The following is a 19,050-nucleotide window of genomic DNA, read 5'->3' on the forward strand; positions in this document are numbered from 1 at the left end:
GGCGTGTTTGTTCAGGTGTACAATTGACTTGTCTTTGCATGTATTTATGACGGGAGCCATAGGTAGAGAAAAAGTGACATACATAGCGAAGTCTGGTATCATCACTTCTTATAAGCATAAACATACGCTCATAATGTGCTCGGACTGACCGGAAACTCCACTCACTCACTCACTCACTCACGCACTCACTCCCTGCGTTAGGTTTATGGAATTGCGAACGATATACCCGGCCTGTCAATGGAGAATGAAGGGGCACTTGTGGTTGAGGACCTCTGCGTGATCAACGGAGTATCGGCCACAACGATTTACTGACACCGCAATCACTTTATGTTCGCGGTAAGTGAGTCTAATGAAGAAGCTGCTACGCCAACTCAGGCTGGTGCCTAATAGCCATGAAGCCCACTGTCAAATACCGTCATTAACTTCCGGTTAATGTCACGTGGGCTTAGCATTTCGTCCCGAATGTCCGCATGGCTGGTGAATTCACGAGATCGTTACAAGGAATCGAAGTTGTTGTCTGATTATAGCCATAGGCGTGAAATGCGAGGTTCCCTCGACTCGATATAATCAATGTCTAACGAAACAAATGCCATGTCAGAAAAAGTAAGCATTTTTTAAAGAGTAGCTATAACAGCAAACTGCCAAAACCCGTGTAAAAAGCCAGATCATCGTGGTTTATATCGCATCACTTGTGCGATGAAATGAACAAGGCATTTAAATCTAATTATTATCGCAAAATCGGTTCTATTATCAATCATTAACCGAAGGATTGAAAGTGAATACAATCGATACCAGGATCAGATTACCGTGAGTGAATGCTGTATCTAGACGTAGCGATAGGAAAGTTTTCTCAGCAGCCAAAGACTTATTTATTTATATTTAGATATTGAAACACTTTTTTAGATACATCCGCATCTAATCCCATCCCATCCCATCTCATCTCAGTATAAACGTGTGGGTTCCTAGATGACATCCCGTTCTCTTGTAAGTTTGTTCAAACAAACTAGTGGTGAATATGGTGAGCACCAAGTCATGCTATCGGATGAAGATGCGACACAGTCAGTTTATTAACATTCAAATTTAACAACTTCTTAGTGTAGCTACCAGAACGATGCCCGGAGATCGTAAGGTCGGGGTTCGATCCCAAACAGCGTCATGGAAAAAATACATTAAATGATGGTACTTGTTATTTCCTTGTAACGTGCTCATGATGAAGTGGACAAAACAAGGATGAGGCGGTATCACAGGTTTCCTAGTTCAGGCGGGTAAATCACCGAAAGGGAATCTATTTCATGTGGTCCATCATGGCAAAATTACTTGTCATTACTTTTGCAATCAAAACGGAAATTTTATTTTAAATGCACACAGAGACAACATGGAAAGAAGGGGGGTACAGTATGCGTATAATCACGTTTGCCCTTTAACTTGTTACCCCCAAATTTAATCTTTTTATTGGTGATATCAATAAGGAGGCCTAGCTTTTAACACACTTTATTCTCAGTGACTTCAGATGGGATTTACTTTTATAATTCCACCATCCTCTCGGAGTAGTTACGTACTTTAAGGATAGTTGCCCTTTTCTGGGCCTTACGTTTCTCATGAGGAATCGAGATTGTTGTACAAGTAAAACAAGCAAACAAGCAAACAAACAAACAAACAAACAAACAAACAAACAAACAAAGTAAATCCGTTTTCAGCATTCACCAGGTATTGGTTCAGCTTGTTTTGACTACTTTTTGTGAAGATGAAAGACTGGTTTAGTATCTATAGCTTCAAAAAATCAGTGCAAAGCGGGATACATGCAGGCTGAAGAAAAAGTGAGTGAGTGAGTGAGTGAGTGAGTTTCGTTTTACGTTGCACTCAGCAATATTCCAGCCATATGGCGACTTGAAGAAAAGGGACAACTGACTTCCAAAGATTCACCCGAATACTTAATGCAATTATTGATTGGTTGGTTGGTTGGTTGTTGTATTCTATATGGTGGCGGTCAGAAACAATCAAGGCTGGACAAACCGATCGAAGCTTTAGAAAGCATTAAGAAAAGGAATGGGCACGTCTTCAGATTGAATAGTTAAGTCAAAAGTTGACAGTACTTACTCATTGTGTGGGCAGAAATCATCTTGGTCTCAATTGTATCATCGAGTCATTTATATGCAATTGTCTTCAACTATTAATCTAGTGATGCTCCCTGATTGGAGCAGAATGTTTCATGTTCTGAACAGAACCTAACGTTACAGAATGTTACAAATTGTAAACATAACAAAATGGTTTGTATTATTCCAAAATACCAGTGATCTCTGTTGCCATGCATACGTGTGAACGGTTGGTCGTTTTTCAGGGGCAGTGAGGTAGCACAGTGGTTACAACGTGGCTCTTCCGGGATTCGATACCCAAGCAGGATTGTGTGAAGCCCACATCTGGTGTCCCCCGCCGTGATATTCGGGGATATATTGCTAAACGCGGCGTTACCGACTAAGTTTCTGTATAGAAAACAAGTGGAGCAGACACGACGCTATGCCGGTAATCCTACCTGTTTTCGGACCACGTTGTCATCGGAGAATGTCTTCTTTGGTTTTCTTTGAATGCCGTGGCTGGTGAGAGGCGTGCTGGCTTCGTGGTTCTCCCATCGGACGTCATGGCTCCGGTAGTGACATGGCGCCGTCGAGATCACCCTAGAAGTGGAATGGTGTGTCAGGAAATGCAGAATGGTTGCTAATCCTATGTAAGGACTATTCTACACAGATCCCTCACTTTTCAGTCATACGCAAAGATTAGATCACCTTGTAAACACCCATCCAGACACACGCCCAGTTTCCAGACCAGCACACAGATGCCCATTTAGCTTGCAGACCTCAACACACAGGTCAGTTGACCTTCTTGATTTCAGACTCGCTCACATATCAGACACTTTCCAGACCTTGATCTTTCAGCCCTCCATACAGACGATAACTCTGATTCTGGACATCCACACAGACGCGAACTGAGCTCCCTGACCTCATACTACGTCGCACGCCGGCTACCTTCCAGACCTCTACAGAGACGCTGATTCACCTCCCTGATCTCATACAGGAACTCTCGTGCCGGCCAACCTCCAGACCTCGACGCAGGTGCGGATTCACCTCCCCGAGCTCAGACTGGCTCTCTCGTGTCGGCCACCTTCCAGACATCCACACCATCGCTGATTCACCTCCCGGATCTCATACTGGCTCTCATGCCGGCCACTTCCAGACCTCTACACAGACGTTGACTCACCTCCCTGATCTCATACTGGCTCTCATGCCGGCCACCTTCCAGACCTCTACACAGACGTTGACTCACCTCCCGGATCTCATACTGGCTCTCATGCCGGCCACCTTCCAGACCTCTACAGAGACGCTGATTCACCTCCCTGATCTCATACAGGAACTCTCGTGCCGGCCAACCTCCAGACCTCGACGCAGGTGCGGATTCACCTCCCCGAGCTCAGACTGGCTCTCTCGTGTCAACCACCTTCCAGACCTCAACACAGACGTTGACTCACCTCCCTGATCTCATACTGGCTCTCATGCCGGCCACTTCCAGACCTCTACACAGACGTTGACTCACCTCCCTGATCTCATACTGGCTCTCATGCCGGCCACCTTCCAGACCTCCACACAGACGTTGACTCACCTCCCGGATCTCATACTGGCTCTCATGCCGGCCACCTTCCAGACCTCAACACAGACGTTGACTCACCTCCCGGATCTCATACTGGCTCTCATGCCGGCCACCTTCCAGACCTCCACACAGACGTTGACTCACCTCCCTGATCTCATACTGGCTCTCATGCCGGCCACCTTCCAGACCTCCACACAGACGTTGACTCACCTCCCTGATCTCATACTGGCTCTCATGCCGGCCACCTTCCAGACCTCGACGCAGATGAAGGTGTAGGCGACCACCATGAAGCAGATGGGGATGAAAAACATCATGATGAACATGTACATCTCAAACAGGATGCTGAACCTGGGCGGGTGCCACTCCTTGATGCACCAGTAGGCTTTCCGGTGGACTCCAACTTCTTTGTGAATCTGGGGAACACAAGCATCTCCGTCTGAGACACATGCACTACAGCAGGGCCTACATCTGTGACTTTACATGTAAGACACTGCCTCTACAGCATAACATGTGAACAATTTTTTGCCACTGATTTTCACCCATTTGGTGGAGGTGGCTGTGATAGTTTTGTGGCAATGTGGTGGTGTCAGCGGCTGTGATGGTCATAGTAGTGTGGCATTGTGATGGTAGTGGTTGTGATGGCAATGTGAAGGTGGTGGTTGTTATGGCAATGTGATAGTGGTGGTGTGATAATGTGAAGGTGATGGTGTGGTAATGTGATGGTGATGGTGATAGTGATGGTGACTATGGTGTTGCAGTACAATGCTAGTTGTGGTGGTGATCCTAAAGGTGATGGCGTTGGTTTAAACTACGTGATAATGCCAATAAATCTAAATCTATCAATTTATTGTATGATGCCGTCATATTAGATTGACGTCATAAAAAGTAAACTAAAAAGCGAAATTTAAATTAACATATTGTATTTTCAACGACAACAAACTCTGTTTCTATCTGAGCATTACACTTGCACCAACAAATACCCTAAACACTAAAACACATATGGACATGCTGGACAGTTGAAACTACAAAAATGATTACAACACACATGGTCATTCCAGTAAATTTAGCAAGGGGATCTTACGAAATAGCCCACGTGAAATGTTTACAATACTTTCCTTGCAATTTTAAAATGGATACGAGCCACTGAAATGTATGTCTAGTTGTCAGGTTGGCTCAAAACCAACAGAGTATTCACACTGACGCTGTATAACAATATTTTTAAAGTCCAAAGATACTTCTAAACCATCAAAGGACAATTTCAATAAAAACATTTCTATAAAACGTGAATCGGTTAGAATGCGGAAACGGGATTTCCATCGTGCAAAGTGATCCAGGTTTCTTTCCCACTGAGAAGATCAGATCGGAAGATGGAGCAGGTTTGACCCCCCGCTGGCAACACTTCCTGGAACTGATGCATTTACTCGGCACCAATCTCAGTGAGCATCTGTTGGCAGTAGGTGCGGAGAGAGTGCTCTTAATGCTAGATATCTCATCAACGCACCATAGGCCTGCAGGGAAACAGGAAATGACGTCATCGTCTCACTTACCGAGATGTAAAAAGTGAAAAGAATGTTGTTTTCGAGGCTCTGTGTTCTACCTTTGTCTTTATTGAAAGATACGCGGCCCTACATGTGATTGCTCGCAGACAATAATGTCGAACGTTATCAAGCTAGACTCTAACGTTGAGATAGAATAACTGAATCGGCAGCTGTTGATTTTTGCGCGCGTTTCTTACGTTGTGCAAATAATGAAGAAATATAACATCACACTAAGCAGTATAGCAGCTTATATCGTAGGAGTTTGTTGTTGTAAGTATTGACCTCTGGGCGGGTAATCTTGTGATCCACAGCATAAGCATCGATCTTAGCAGTTGGGATAAGATGACATGTGAACCGAAAGTAATCACAAGATATGTGAAGAACAAGCAGGATTTCGACAGGGCTACACTACTACAGACAATATCTTCACACTAATTGCCTGCCCAGTAAAAGAAAAGGACGCTTTTAGGTTGCTCTAATCTTTAGGAAAGCATTTGACTCTATCAACAGAGCAAAACTGAGTGACACACTACGAAACATTAACCTGAGAGAGAAAATCTTTTACATCAATGAATTTATGTATTTTCGAGTGGTAACTTCTGTTACATGTAGTGGATTATCGTACACGCAAGTCTTTGATTGCCCAGCTGGTCTTAAACAAGGATGTGTCCTTAGTCCGGTCCTTTTCTCTCTGTTCATAAATGGACTTGCTGATACGATACTACAGGCGTGCAAAGGTGGAATATACCTGTAACCAGATCTTCACGAACTATTTCTACTGTTGTTTGCTGACGAAGTGATCCTAATGTCTGACAGGGTCAACGGTCTCTAGCAACAGTTCCATATTTTATTTACAGTCTGTGAAACATGGGGCCTGTCAGTTAACCTACAGAAGACAAATGTAGTCGTCGTCAGAAAAAGATGGAATCCGTAGACGTTATGAAAAATGGTTTTAAAATGGCAAAGAGATTGAGACTGTCAAGTTACAAGTACCTGGGGCTCATGATAACACCAACCTTGTCTTTCCGTCAGTCCGTCCTTCACCTTGCACCTACAGGCAAACGTTCCTCGGTGAACATCTTACGGATAATGTGGGCATGCGGAAACTTCCTATTCAAAACATATTTCAAAATATTCGACACCAGAAATACCTATTCTGTTATACGGAAGTGAAATACGGGGACACACACCAGTCGACGCATTTGAGAGAGTTCAACATCTAGCTTGTAAGCGCTACAATGGAACCGGTACAAACACACTAAATGCTATCTCTCTGGGAGAGTGTGGACGCCATCCTCTGTATGTTAATAGTGCCATGAGATGCATCGAATACTGGACCAGACTCCTTCCTCTCCCGTCTTATCGACTACCACGCAAGGCATATGAGATGTTGTATAATCTGGACAATGTGGGTCGACATACATGGTGTTCAGACGTTAGAACCCTACTACAAACATGTTAGAATGGGATATACTTGGTTGTGCGGAATATTTTGCTCAGGACTTTAAACAGCGTTTAAATGATATCAGTGGCATAACATTTTAACCAGCAGTTCAAGATATGATACATACTCAACATACAAAACATATCTGATGCTGCAAAATACCTGGTAGATTCGTTGCGTACGTTTTTACGCCAGTTTGCTCAAGTCTCCAGATTGACAGAGGCCGGATATCAAATATACCTCGTGAACAACGTATCTGTCCACACTGTGATCGATAGGAGATCGAAGACCTCTTTCATTTTACTTTGATATGCCCTTCCCTTGATACCATCAGAAAAGCTATTCTACCAAGTTATGTGATCAGAAACCCATCAGTACAGATGTTCTCAGAACTTATGTCAATAACGTCACACTTTCCGCTTACAAGATTGCTGGCATTTATTCATGTTGCAGTATTCTAGCTATATGGCGGCGGTCTGTAAATAATCGAGTCTGGACCAGACAATCCAGTGATCAACAGCATGAGCATCGATGTTCACAATTGGGAACCGATGACATGTGCCAATCAAGTCAGCGAGCCTGATCCCGTTCGTCGCTTCTTACGACAATCAGAGTCACTGTTGCCTTTAAAAAGCGAAAATGATTGTTCAGTATCACACGTGTGACTGAATTATGTATTATGGCCATGCATGCATTATGAAATAAACACATGGGCAATTCTAACCCGGATCTACACGGATCACATAACGATGTTTTCAAGACTGTATACTACATAATTAACGAATCAAAAACATATTGGTTTTAGAAAGTGACAAACAGGCACACAGGAATGTGATATACAAGGACTTCACACAAGGTTGATGTCTACAAACAGTGGCGTAGCGAGGGCAAGAAAATACGTTATTTCGTAACACAAAAAATTACAACGACCAAGGGCGTTCAAAAATAGCATTAAGCAAGGACGTGACACAAGAACGTGTCACAAAAAAGTCACACAACATGCTGGCGTCAGATGGGCGTTAAACACCAACGTGACGATAAAACGTGCCACTATCCTACACACGCGCCGTAACGAACTTGAGTGAATCATTAATGCTGGTATCAAACAAGCCCTTCCTTGTGTACCGATTTCTGTGATGGTATTAATTTCCTGTCGATGTAATTTTATGCTCACCCATTTGTTCTCAGAATGCCGTTATATAAAAACGGTTGTTATCAGAAGTTGAGATAAATATGATTATATCGAAAGAAATTGTCTTTGGCTATACCGAAAGAAATAATAACACACGTAACATCATCACTTTAAAAACAAAACATGATATATTCGCAAAAAACCCTGAAAAATACCAGAATTCCAAAAAATCCTAAGAGAGCTAAGTGACTATTACAGATATACTACATATGCAGCGTCCATAATTTTGAAATATCGACATGACATTTTTACAAGTATTGGTCAAATAGCCAACTACTTTTTTGTTAGGTGTCATAGGAGGAGTTACCCATCCAAAGACTCTCCGCGCTCAGTGCTGCTTAATTACAACTGACTTGTGACCTGAGCTATCTGCACAGGACCACACACCATAATGCAAGAACTGACATGTCATGGACGATGTAAACTGACACTGACGAAAAATGCTGTCATGGCAACAGTGCACTTGAAGTCTGGCTGCGTTGCTGTTGACCAATACTCACACTGTCAATCACATGTGTATTTTGTATGACCCCTTTTTTCTTTTGCATATCGTCCCGTTATTATTGGGGTGTTACAGATGGCGGCGTCAAATGACGTTCATTCAAACAAAAGGGTCTCCCACAACAGCCTCAACATCCACAACGTCATCAACATCCTTGACATTCATCAACCCTCTCAGGCATCCTCATTAATGAAACTTTAACGCTTAAGTAACATCTCCGTAGATGAACCCGTATCATCAAACGACCCTTCAAGAGAAGGATCTTTAAGTCTGCATCGTTAGAAGATAAGAAAGCAATGTTTTTTTGCGTGATTGTTGATTATCACATTATTCAAGAACGCAAGATAATCAATAAACAGTAAAGCAGCCTTGGCACCAAGGCGTGCGAGTTGTAATTAACTTTAAATTGTACAAAAATCTCAGGGTTGCTAAAATTGATTCCAGGATTAAAAAAAACTCGGCAAAAATGATTGTGTGAGCTAAATACCGAATAAGCGGTCAGAATATAATGAAACATGTCATGGCCATATCATATTTTTTGGTCATTTTTTGTTTTATCATTTTCTAGAGTTGATAACTCGTGTATTGATTTTGTATTCATGTTTAATGTTGGCATTGGAAAAGACTGTTTACTTTGTCAATATGGAATATCTGTTTAATCATTTTCAAAAACTGATTGAAGATAAACCCTACACCGTGTATGTTTTTTTTCAAAGATCCAAAGCGTCAATTTGTTTTTCAACATCATGATATGAATCAAACGTATTGATTAAATTCTGATAACTGAATGAGATGATGCCGATATGTAGTGAACAGTATAAGAGCGATGTTTATACTTCATCTTCAAGAGTGTCGCAATTACTGGGAAATTTCAGATTCCAAGATGCAGAGAACGTGTGAGAGGGAGGGTTAGCTGTATCGCCGCTTGAAGCAGTCAGATTGATGAGGGAAGAAATCCCGAAGTAAAGCAAGTCTGAGGCATACGGCTTCATTGAAATATTGTGGAAATATTGTGAAATTTTGTGAAATTAACAACTATTGAAATTTCATGGGCAACTGAATGAGCAGATAACTGTTTGTGCAGTGCATGCTATGGGGGAGCTGTATTGCACACTGCACGCACTGGTAAACAGCCCACCCAATACACGACATGTAATATTGATGATAACAAACAAACATGTACGTTCCTCTGTATGTTTATCAGAAAGTAATATCTCATTTAAAGGATTCGTGGAAAGAATCGATAATCGATATCCATTATAAAATAAAGTACAATGTTTTCTTAAAATGATGTAGATCAAGTTGCAGAAGAAACCGAACATTCGTGCAAGTTGTCAGTCTTTACAAAATCATATTTGTCTGGCTTACTTCGGTTTAACCTTCTCAACAAAAACTGTCCTTAAGAAGTAGGCCAGAAAACATAATCGCGTTAAATCGGTGAGTAGTCCATCAATTACATTCTTCTGGGAAATTTCTTTTTAACAACAAAGTACATTAGTACTACTTCCGTCTTTCCTGGCGAAAGTGAATTTAAGCCCAGTGATGCATACTCAGTTCCATAAAGATGGCCTTACTTGACAGTACAGAGATACTTATAGGGCAGCCTAAAAGATTCTAATGAATGAGTGATAATTGCTATTGTAAACCAAAGTAAACATATTTGGATCTGTCTGTTATCAAAGTAGTGCATAGCCTCTTTTGACTGTGGCAGAGACGTTTCTTTGCCTAACCGGAAGTGACGTGAGAGAGGACGAACACAAGCGACTCTTTAATGTCTTTATGTAAGATCGAAGCTGCAGCTACGTGTTTGTGGAGAGTTACCCTAATCTCTCTAACAGTCTGGCTTCAAAATACAAATACCTACCCTAAATGTTACAGAGACCCTGAGGACATGCGAATGTCGTGCCCTTTTAAAATGGGTTGTTTAGTCTGTTAACTTTGTAATAGTGATCCCAAGGGGCAGGTTGGTAGACACGAGCTATGAAATATTCATCATTGTGTCATGTCATTGTGAATTTAAAAAGAAACTAAGAGTGACGTGGGGAACTTGGTGCCGTTTCTCTTTGTATGTCTGTATACCTGTATGCCTATATCACTTTCCGGACGGCTGGGTAGCCTAGTGGGTAAAGCGTTCGCTCGTCATGCCGAAGAACCGGGTTCGATTCCCCACATGGGTACACTGTGTGAAGATCATTTCTGGTGTCCCCAACTACGACGTTTGCTGGAATATTCCACACAGCTGCATGAAACTAACCCCCTACACACTGCACAGCATTCCCCTTTTCAACCTCCCTGCTCAAACTTTAATTATAGACGCCCGCAACAAAAACTGATAAGTTATATGACAGTCCAGTCAACATGTGAATATCGCGGTAGATTTTACAGTCAACAACAGATCAAAGTAAGACGGCTGTCGAAAAGGTTTCAGATTCATACAGTGTGATTAGATAATTTGTTGTTTAACGCCGCAATCAGTAATATTCCAGTGGTCTTTACGTAATCGGTAGACTAGACCAGATAATCCAGTGATCAACATCATGAGCATCGATCTACGCATGGGAACCAATGATATGTGTCAACAATGTCAGAGAGCCTGACCATCCGATCCAATTAGTCGTCTCTTACGACAAAGAGGGTTAATGAAGATCTGAAGATCAATCTTCGGTCTTTGAAAAAAACAGTTACCATGTTAGGTGTGACTATCATGTGTTCTTGGGTTCTTTTTACGACAACTAACGGTAATGCCATTTGTGAATGGTAATGCCATTTGTGAATGGTAATGCCATTTGTGAATGGTAATGCCAAACGTGTCATCGTCAAAACGACGAATATTGATTTGAATGGTTTCAAATCCGTGTCAATGAAGTCATTTGTTAATATCATAACAATAGCAGTTCAAATACTGATCCCTGTATAACGCCTGTATTTACTTTGTGAAAGTTTGAGATCGGAAACCTTGGGTTACTACACCCGGTTTCCGGTTTTGTAGATAATTGACAACCATTTCAATAGATTTCCAGTTACATCGTACGTACTAGGTTCAACCAACGTTACTTTATGGAATCCTTATCAAAGGCATTACTTACATCACAGAACATAGCTCTCACTTCTTCACTGCATTGGCAAGAAAAACACTCAAGTATGTTAACTGCTAAAGAATAGACGCGCATCAAACCAAACTGTTTGAAATATTGAAAATATGTTGTTATCCTTCAGATGATTAAAATCGTACTTAAAACGTACTTTTAAAAACGTTTGAAAATTAATACTTATTGTGAGTGCGACAGGTCTATTAATGTTGCTTTTTTGTGACTAGCGTTGACGGAAGCCTCTTGTCAGAGAATGTTGGAAGCATCAGAGACATATTAAAATGTAAATATATTTATAGCACAAATCTGTTGACACAAAGTAATTGAAAACTGACTTCGATAGCTTTGCCATTCTCAAGATATAACACCAATGCCACTGGTGAGGAAGGAAACATTTACCTTTTCGTGAATACATGCTATCAGCACTATTTAATAGCGATTCACAAACATATGCTCTTTATATGGTCTGAATCTTACAATGGACAAACATTTGCTGCGGATGCGGAAAAGGTTTTGTTGCTCTTACATATTAACATGCAAAGGATTTTCTCGCTTTTGTTTAGTCGAAAAAAATACCCTTTCCTAAAATACTGGTAAAGTGGATTGTGGTGTTCGTCTGAAATCTTGAGTCTTGAAGAGCTAACTGAAAGCTATATTCTGTCTCAAAGAAAAATCCAAGACACGCTCTAAGGATGTGTAATAACCGGGTTTGAACGCTTGGCTGCATAAAAAATTAAATGTTTCTCGGGCATATTTTTTTCAAAAGTGACGAGGGCGGTACCACTTTGTAAAACCTTTTGATAGAAAAAAGTGACGAGAGAGGAACACGTTTTTATTTTCTCTCCCAGAAATACAGCGTGGAAAGTTTTACATGTTGAAACTATTTTTTTTTAAAATGGCAATAAAAATTGTTACGGGCAAAGATGAAAATGACGCGCCTATGCCCGAGAAACATTTCACTTTTTTATTGAACCTTACGTATAACGGGCATTGTATGCTCGTGAGCACATGAAAACACTACACTGTAAAATGCGAAAAACACTCTTCCTCACTTGTAAAGCACTTGAAATATAAATGACGTCATCACAAAACGGATGACGTTATGTGTTTCCTCGAAAATGTGTATTCGTCTAACGTAAACCGTGAATGGACCTCCTTTTATTCGGGAAACAAGATTCGTAAGGTACAGCTTGCCATTTGTAGTGAGGTAAATACCACTTTCTTCGCCTCCTAGACAACATTCTAAGGACTTGGACGCCTCTTTCCTTTCACTGCTTTCAACCATAGTCAGCTCTTGAACATCACTTTCTATTTGCTGACAGTCAACCCTTGTCTTCACTAACACCCCACCCTACTGTAAGACTGGGTTAGAATTGATCTTTCACTCTACGTGTGATACATATTGCAACGTTTGATTATTTGTTTTATTGTACAGTTTGATCGAAATGTCTAATAAATCAAGGTGGATTTTAAAACATCTGGTCGATAACCTGCCAAAAAATATTTATCAAACGGAATACCAGATTTAATTATTGATAAACCATCACGCATGTGTCTAAAAAAGGTCTTTTTGTACAAAACAGTTCGAACAGTCTCATAAATCAGTGTTTACCTGTTTGTTGTGCAGAATGGCGCGAGGCTTAATAAGCCATATACGGTGGAAGCTGTCTTAACCCGCACTCGAAGTTGCAGGAGAAATAATCTGTTTGAGACAGTGTGTCGGATTGTAGAACTGACAGGGCTACCTCTAATTAGAAGTGAACCGAGATTCAGAGCTGACAGTTTCCGGATTGCAGAGCTTTTAAATAATGATAAATGTACTAGATATGCACGGGACTACATGACGGTGATGACAACTTGACAACCAGTTATGATAGCTTCCATTGCATTCGTAGTCAATTTTGTGCCTATTTCGAAGGCCCCATGACACGTTTACCAATGTTTGGGTTGAGACAAAGAGGGAGATTAAATATTCATCCTTAGGAAAGACTTTGTGATGATAAATGTACTAGATATGCACGGGACTACATGACGGTGAAGACAACTTGACAACCAGTTATGATAGCTTCCATTGTATTCGCAGTCAAATTGGTGCCTATTTCGAAAGCCCCATGACACGTTTACCAATGTTTGGGTTGAGACAAAGAGGGAGATTAAATATTCATCCTTAGGAAAGACTTTGTGATTCCTAAAGATGTCTGGAGTCAAGAATACGTCACAACGGCTGTCGACCAATCAGAGGACAACACACTGTTCCCTAGAGTTTTTACTATTTAGGATATGGCGGGTTAACTTGCGCGAACAAATACGTATGGGTCTCTCGTGCAATGTCAATGGACCTCCTCATATTCAGGAAACAAAATTCTTAAAGTGCTAATTGCCCAGTGGTGCAAATATGCTTCATGGTTAAATGAACTCGAAGACACTTCAAGTCCACTTCATTTTTTGCCAACAATCAACCAGACTCGTTAATTACAACATGAACATCGGGTTAGCAGTTATCCTCAAAAATCCATGTTTGTGGCGACTAACAGGATCGGTTGGTCAGGCTGGCTGACTTGGCTGACACATGTCATCGTATCCCTTTTGCGTAGATCGATGCTCAAGCTCTTGATAACTTGATTGTCATAGGTTTTAAACGGCCAAGACCAGATTATGGCCAGATTAATTATAGACAGCCGTCATATAGCTTGACTTGGCTTGACTTGGCATCCCCCACCCCCCCCCCCACACACACCAAACAAACACAAAGAAAGAAAGAAAGAAACAACGAAAGAAACGTCATCATTCACTTTCTGGCTTAGCAAGAATACACATAACAAAGCATTAAACTTGTGTCCAAACTTTTTGCTCAAATATAATAATAAAAAAAACCCTACTAAGCTAAAAACATCGTTTCCTGCATTATTGATTACTCTGGGCGTGATACATATCGCACAGAATTCTTTTGCAAAGATTAATTGAGCGGGCTGACAAATCAATTCAGACTTTAACCCATTTGGTCAATAAACTGCCAAAGACTATTATCAAACGGTATATCAGATTAAATTATTAATAAACCATCACGCATGTTTTTAAAAAAAGTGTTTTTGTTACAGTCGATTGTTTTTGAATATTGATGTTATCGATGACATCGCCACACGCTTGATGCAAATTAAGAATTTTTGTGCGTATTGTTTGTCTGGTTGTTAAGGATAGAGAAGGAAGTTGTGCATGCTGAAGGGAGAACAGTAACAGGGAATGGTTTCGTCACGAGCAACCTTCCTCATGCTGAAGGTTCGATTCCCCATGTTTCTGATGTCGCCCGTGCTTGAGTACTACCACAATCGGTGTAAAACAATACTCATTCGATCATCACTGCTTGACACTGAATTCACTCACTAAGTTATGGAAACGTTAAAATGGGCTTCACACCTCTGGGGACACATTCACCCCCATGTCGATCCTTGAAGATCCAGAGTAGAATAGGTCTTCAGCAAGCCATGTTTGCTACAAAAAGCGACTGTGTTTGTCTAAGAGACGACTAACGGGTGGTCAGGCTGGTTGATTGGTTGACAAATGTCATCAGTTCCCAGTTGCGCAGATCGATGCTCAAGCTGTTCATCACTGGATCGTGTGGTCCAGACTCAGTTATTTACAGACCGTGACATATAGCTGGAATATTGGTGAATGCGGTGTAAAACTAAACTTACTCACTCACTCCAATCCGTACCCCAACCCCCTACACCGTAAGAGTGCCACCCCATCCCCTTCCACTTCCAAAGAAGTAATGCTTTGTTTTTGTTTCAGATTTTCACTTACGGATAATTTGCATAAAGAGGGACAGTACGTAAGGGTATTTTAGGGGGAGCTGTTGCAGCAGCCGAAAAATGTGTTCATAGCGTTTGTAATATTTTGGTTCTGTCCGGCAGCCGACATATTTTGTCCTAAAACATACACGCTCCTAATGGTCACTGTGTCCTCTTACATCGGTAGAAAGAGCAACATTAAGGCTGATAATCCCTTCTGAGTGAGTGAGTGAGTGAGTGCGCGAGCTAACGTGAGTGGGTGAGTGAGTGTAGGTTTCCGACGCTCCAAAAGTATGCAATAATGCTTAGCGATTTCATCGTTTTTTATGAGATAATGATAACAGTACATTTGTATGGTGTTTTTCAAAGAGGAATATCAAGTTCAAAGCCGACCTAAACTGTTCTTGAGGTGCTGAGGGTTAAGTCATATCACCATTTCATTCTTCCTGGTATCCACCCACTGCTGGCGGAACAAAGGTAGATCTGGGACAAATTCATCAATTCACTCAGAGTGAGTGAGTGAGTGAGTGAGTGAGTGAGGGAGTGAGATACATATTCAGGTCGAGTGTTTATGACCAGATTATCCATATCTATAATGGAAGTAAATTTAAAGTATGCTTCGTAATAGTTCAAAACCCTGACATCTATCGTTGTATGCTAACCTTTTCTATCTTAACGCTAATAAACACACAATCGATAGTATCCCAAGGCAAGATCGTGTCCGCTGAATACACACAACACAAAAGCTTCGTCTCGTGTTGCTCTGTCGATATTAAAAGTTGAAATCTAATCTGTCACCTAGTCATAAATCAGGAGAAAACATGCTGCTATCCCACGACACTAGTTTGTCACAGAACACCATACTGAGAGAAATATGGTTATATCTCGAAAACATGCTACTGTGGAGAAGTTGACTTAGAAATGAAACACGATCATCAGATTCTGACGGACGGAACGGACGCAACTCTGCAGGACGTTTTCTCAAACGACAGTCCCTTTTCCACATGAGTGAGTGAGTTAGTGAGTGAGTGAGTGAGTTTAGGTTTACGCCGTAATGTGCAGCAATACAAATGCAGGTTATACCAGAAACTGAGCTTCAAACAAGGGGAATCGAACTCGGGTCTTCGGCGTGACGAGCGAAAGCCTTAACCACTAGGCTACCCCACCGCCAGGTTCCCGCACGAAGGTAAGTTAAAGTAAATGGGAAAAGTGTAAGTATTTAAAAGTGCACAGATGTGTATATTGGACAATCGAGTGTGCCCAGAAATAAGAGTTTGGTTATATACGACACGCACGCACGTACGCACGCACATGCACACGAAGCATGATAAGGTTTTGAGTAATTGTGTGTCTTAAACAGGGTTATGTGCAAGTGGAAACTGTTTGTACCGGTTTTTATAGTCCAGACAGCCACATTTTTAGGAATGATGCAAGTCTATAGGGTCCTTTTTATTACATGTAATGAACATAATTTTCTTTCTGTTCTTTCTGACTAGATGTTAGTCAGCGATATTTAAAACAAATGTCATAGCGCTAAAATCATTAGTAGGATAACATGATATCCGGATTTTATTCCAAAGTGAGACAATCCTTTTGTCAATTCCGTTGTGTCTTTAACGTACTGGTCCGGAAAAAATCTGGACCAATCTTCCTCAATTTAGGTGTCGCTTTCGCAGGCTACAGTGAAACTAAAAATTTAGCGATGCCGAGACTCTCAATACACAAGATCAACACATTAACCACCGACATACACATTAACGGAAGAAAGTACATCTTACTCACCCTGCCAAATATGATAGGAATAGCGAAGATGAAGGAAAATCCCCATACTAGCACGGCTACCAGTCGCGCATGCGTAATGGTGCAGACATACTTTGCTCTCAGGGGATACCGAATGGCGATGAAACTGAAATTAAAAAAAGAGGAAGATATGTCAGTGAGTTGCAAAGCACTCAACTCGTAATGGAATATCAAGCGTTAAGAAATGCTACAGCATTGTGGCAGCGTCTGCACTACGTTTATAAAACAATTTGTAAAATAATGGCGTTTTCAGAAGACAAATGGTTCTGAAATTACCTGTGCCGAAGGATCCTGGAAACCACTTACTGAAGTTGTAATTACGATTTGTTTTCGTTGTCTGACCGCATGCACAAACCTGAGAAGCTACTTTGGAAGAGGTTACAAGAAAAAATACATATTGCACTTTTGTATCATTATACAAGGAACTGCTGTGGGCATGGTCGAGCGATATGTGTTATAGTACATTTTGTACCAAACACTTGTGAATCCTGGCATCAAGAACACCATCAGTGAGGTGTCATATTCTGACTAAGGTTTGGAACATCTCCAGTGTGCTGTTGCTGTTGGCCAAGTTTGGGAACACCATGTTGTGGCTGGTTGCACTTGGAAAAACTTTTTAACACCCCCAGTGAGGGATTGCACCTTGACCATGTTTTGCAACGCACTCAGTGAGTAATGTGTCGGTTGCTGTCAAGTGATGGACCAATGTTAAGGTGATTTTGAATGTGAAAGATTTTAATTGTCACAAATGGTTCGACTATTTAAGGTAACTGTTAGATGGAAAACTGAACTTTGTGAAGACGCTGATTGTCTGTGATCGCCATTACGATCCATTAACCTCGCGCCTGTAATAACGTCTTCTTTGCATGAGGTGTCCATCAGTAGTTGTTTCAGATAATGAAACAATAAGTCGACTCTCCTGTGTGTTACACATGACTGTTGCAAAAGACTGATGGCCTGATTCCCGATCCACAAAGGGTTTGCAGTGCTACGACATTTGTAAGCCAATTACAAACTTAAGAGTAACGTTACGAACGATTTGTGAATCGTTACGCTGGCTTGCATTTTCTGATAGCATTCGTACGTATGAACTGAAAAAAAGGCTAAATCCTTCAACCAGATTCTATTAGGATATCTCTGACACTGGATCTTTTGACAATGGGTACCGACAGTATTTCGGTATCAACAAGAATAACCATATTGGTGTCTTCATTACAGACCCTTTCTAGAGTCCCCCTGTCATGGTATTGCTTAAACATACATACTGAAAATACGACAAGGCTGGCAATATAACTCACACATTATTAATTTACGTCATCTGAATTACCAACACTTATTATTTCAGCTTGCGTGTGCGTGTGCGTGTGCGTGTGCGTGTTCGAGTGCGAATATTTCAGCAAGTAATAACACCATGATCCTTTACAGCAATATCTTCTTGAGTCAGATGAAGGCGAGAAAACCACCGCCATATTGCTGGAATATTGCTGAGTGCGGCGTAAATCTAACAAGGACAAATCGGGGAATAGAACCCACGCCCCTGTCTAACTGCTGCTTTTGTGATTTTGTTGATTTTGCTACTTAAGAAGCGCATTAAAATATTTTAACATATTAAAGCATCAGACATAATCTTTCAATCATATCATGTTTTCAAATAAAAAGAAAAGAAAAGAAATGCATCGGGGAATAGAACCCACGCCCATGTCTAACTGCTGCTTTTGTGATTTTGGTGATTTTGCTACTTAAGAAGCGCATTAAAATATTTTAACATATTAAAACATCAGCCATAATCTTTCAATCATTTCATGTTTTCAAATAAAAAAAAGAAAAGAAATGCAACCACCGATGATTTAAATCATTCAATGAACGATAAGGCAAAATAGAACCTGCCTCACATAATTCAGACTGGATTCAACAAACACATGTACGGGCTCATTCAAATTTGAACAAAAAACTAACAACTAACCCACAGACATCCATTTCAAGTGCAGATTATGCAAGGGGTGTTTACCGACAACTGTTTTCAGTCAAAGAATCAATGCAAATTGTATCCTTTTCTGA

At 41.0% G+C, this 19,050-nt stretch overlaps 1 protein-coding gene across 1 annotated transcript in view; it reads right to left on the reverse strand.

The window, feature by feature from the left end:
* Positions 1-19,050, reverse strand: part of LOC137290649 (galanin receptor 2b-like) — a 96,926-nt gene that overhangs the window by 8,944 nt on the left and 68,932 nt on the right. The window contains exons 3-5 of the mRNA XM_067821725.1: positions 16,975-17,098; positions 3,850-4,052; positions 2,531-2,672 (exon numbers count right to left, since the gene is read on the reverse strand). Of these exons, the coding sequence (XP_067677826.1) occupies positions 2,531-2,672; positions 3,850-4,052; positions 16,975-17,098 (469 nt within the window). The remainder of the gene's footprint in view (positions 1-2,530; positions 2,673-3,849; positions 4,053-16,974; positions 17,099-19,050) is intronic.

The sequence above is a fragment of the Haliotis asinina genome, chromosome 7 (assembly GCF_037392515.1).
Source record: "Haliotis asinina isolate JCU_RB_2024 chromosome 7, JCU_Hal_asi_v2, whole genome shotgun sequence".
In the NCBI taxonomy this organism is placed as follows: Eukaryota; Metazoa; Mollusca; class Gastropoda; order Lepetellida; family Haliotidae; genus Haliotis; species Haliotis asinina.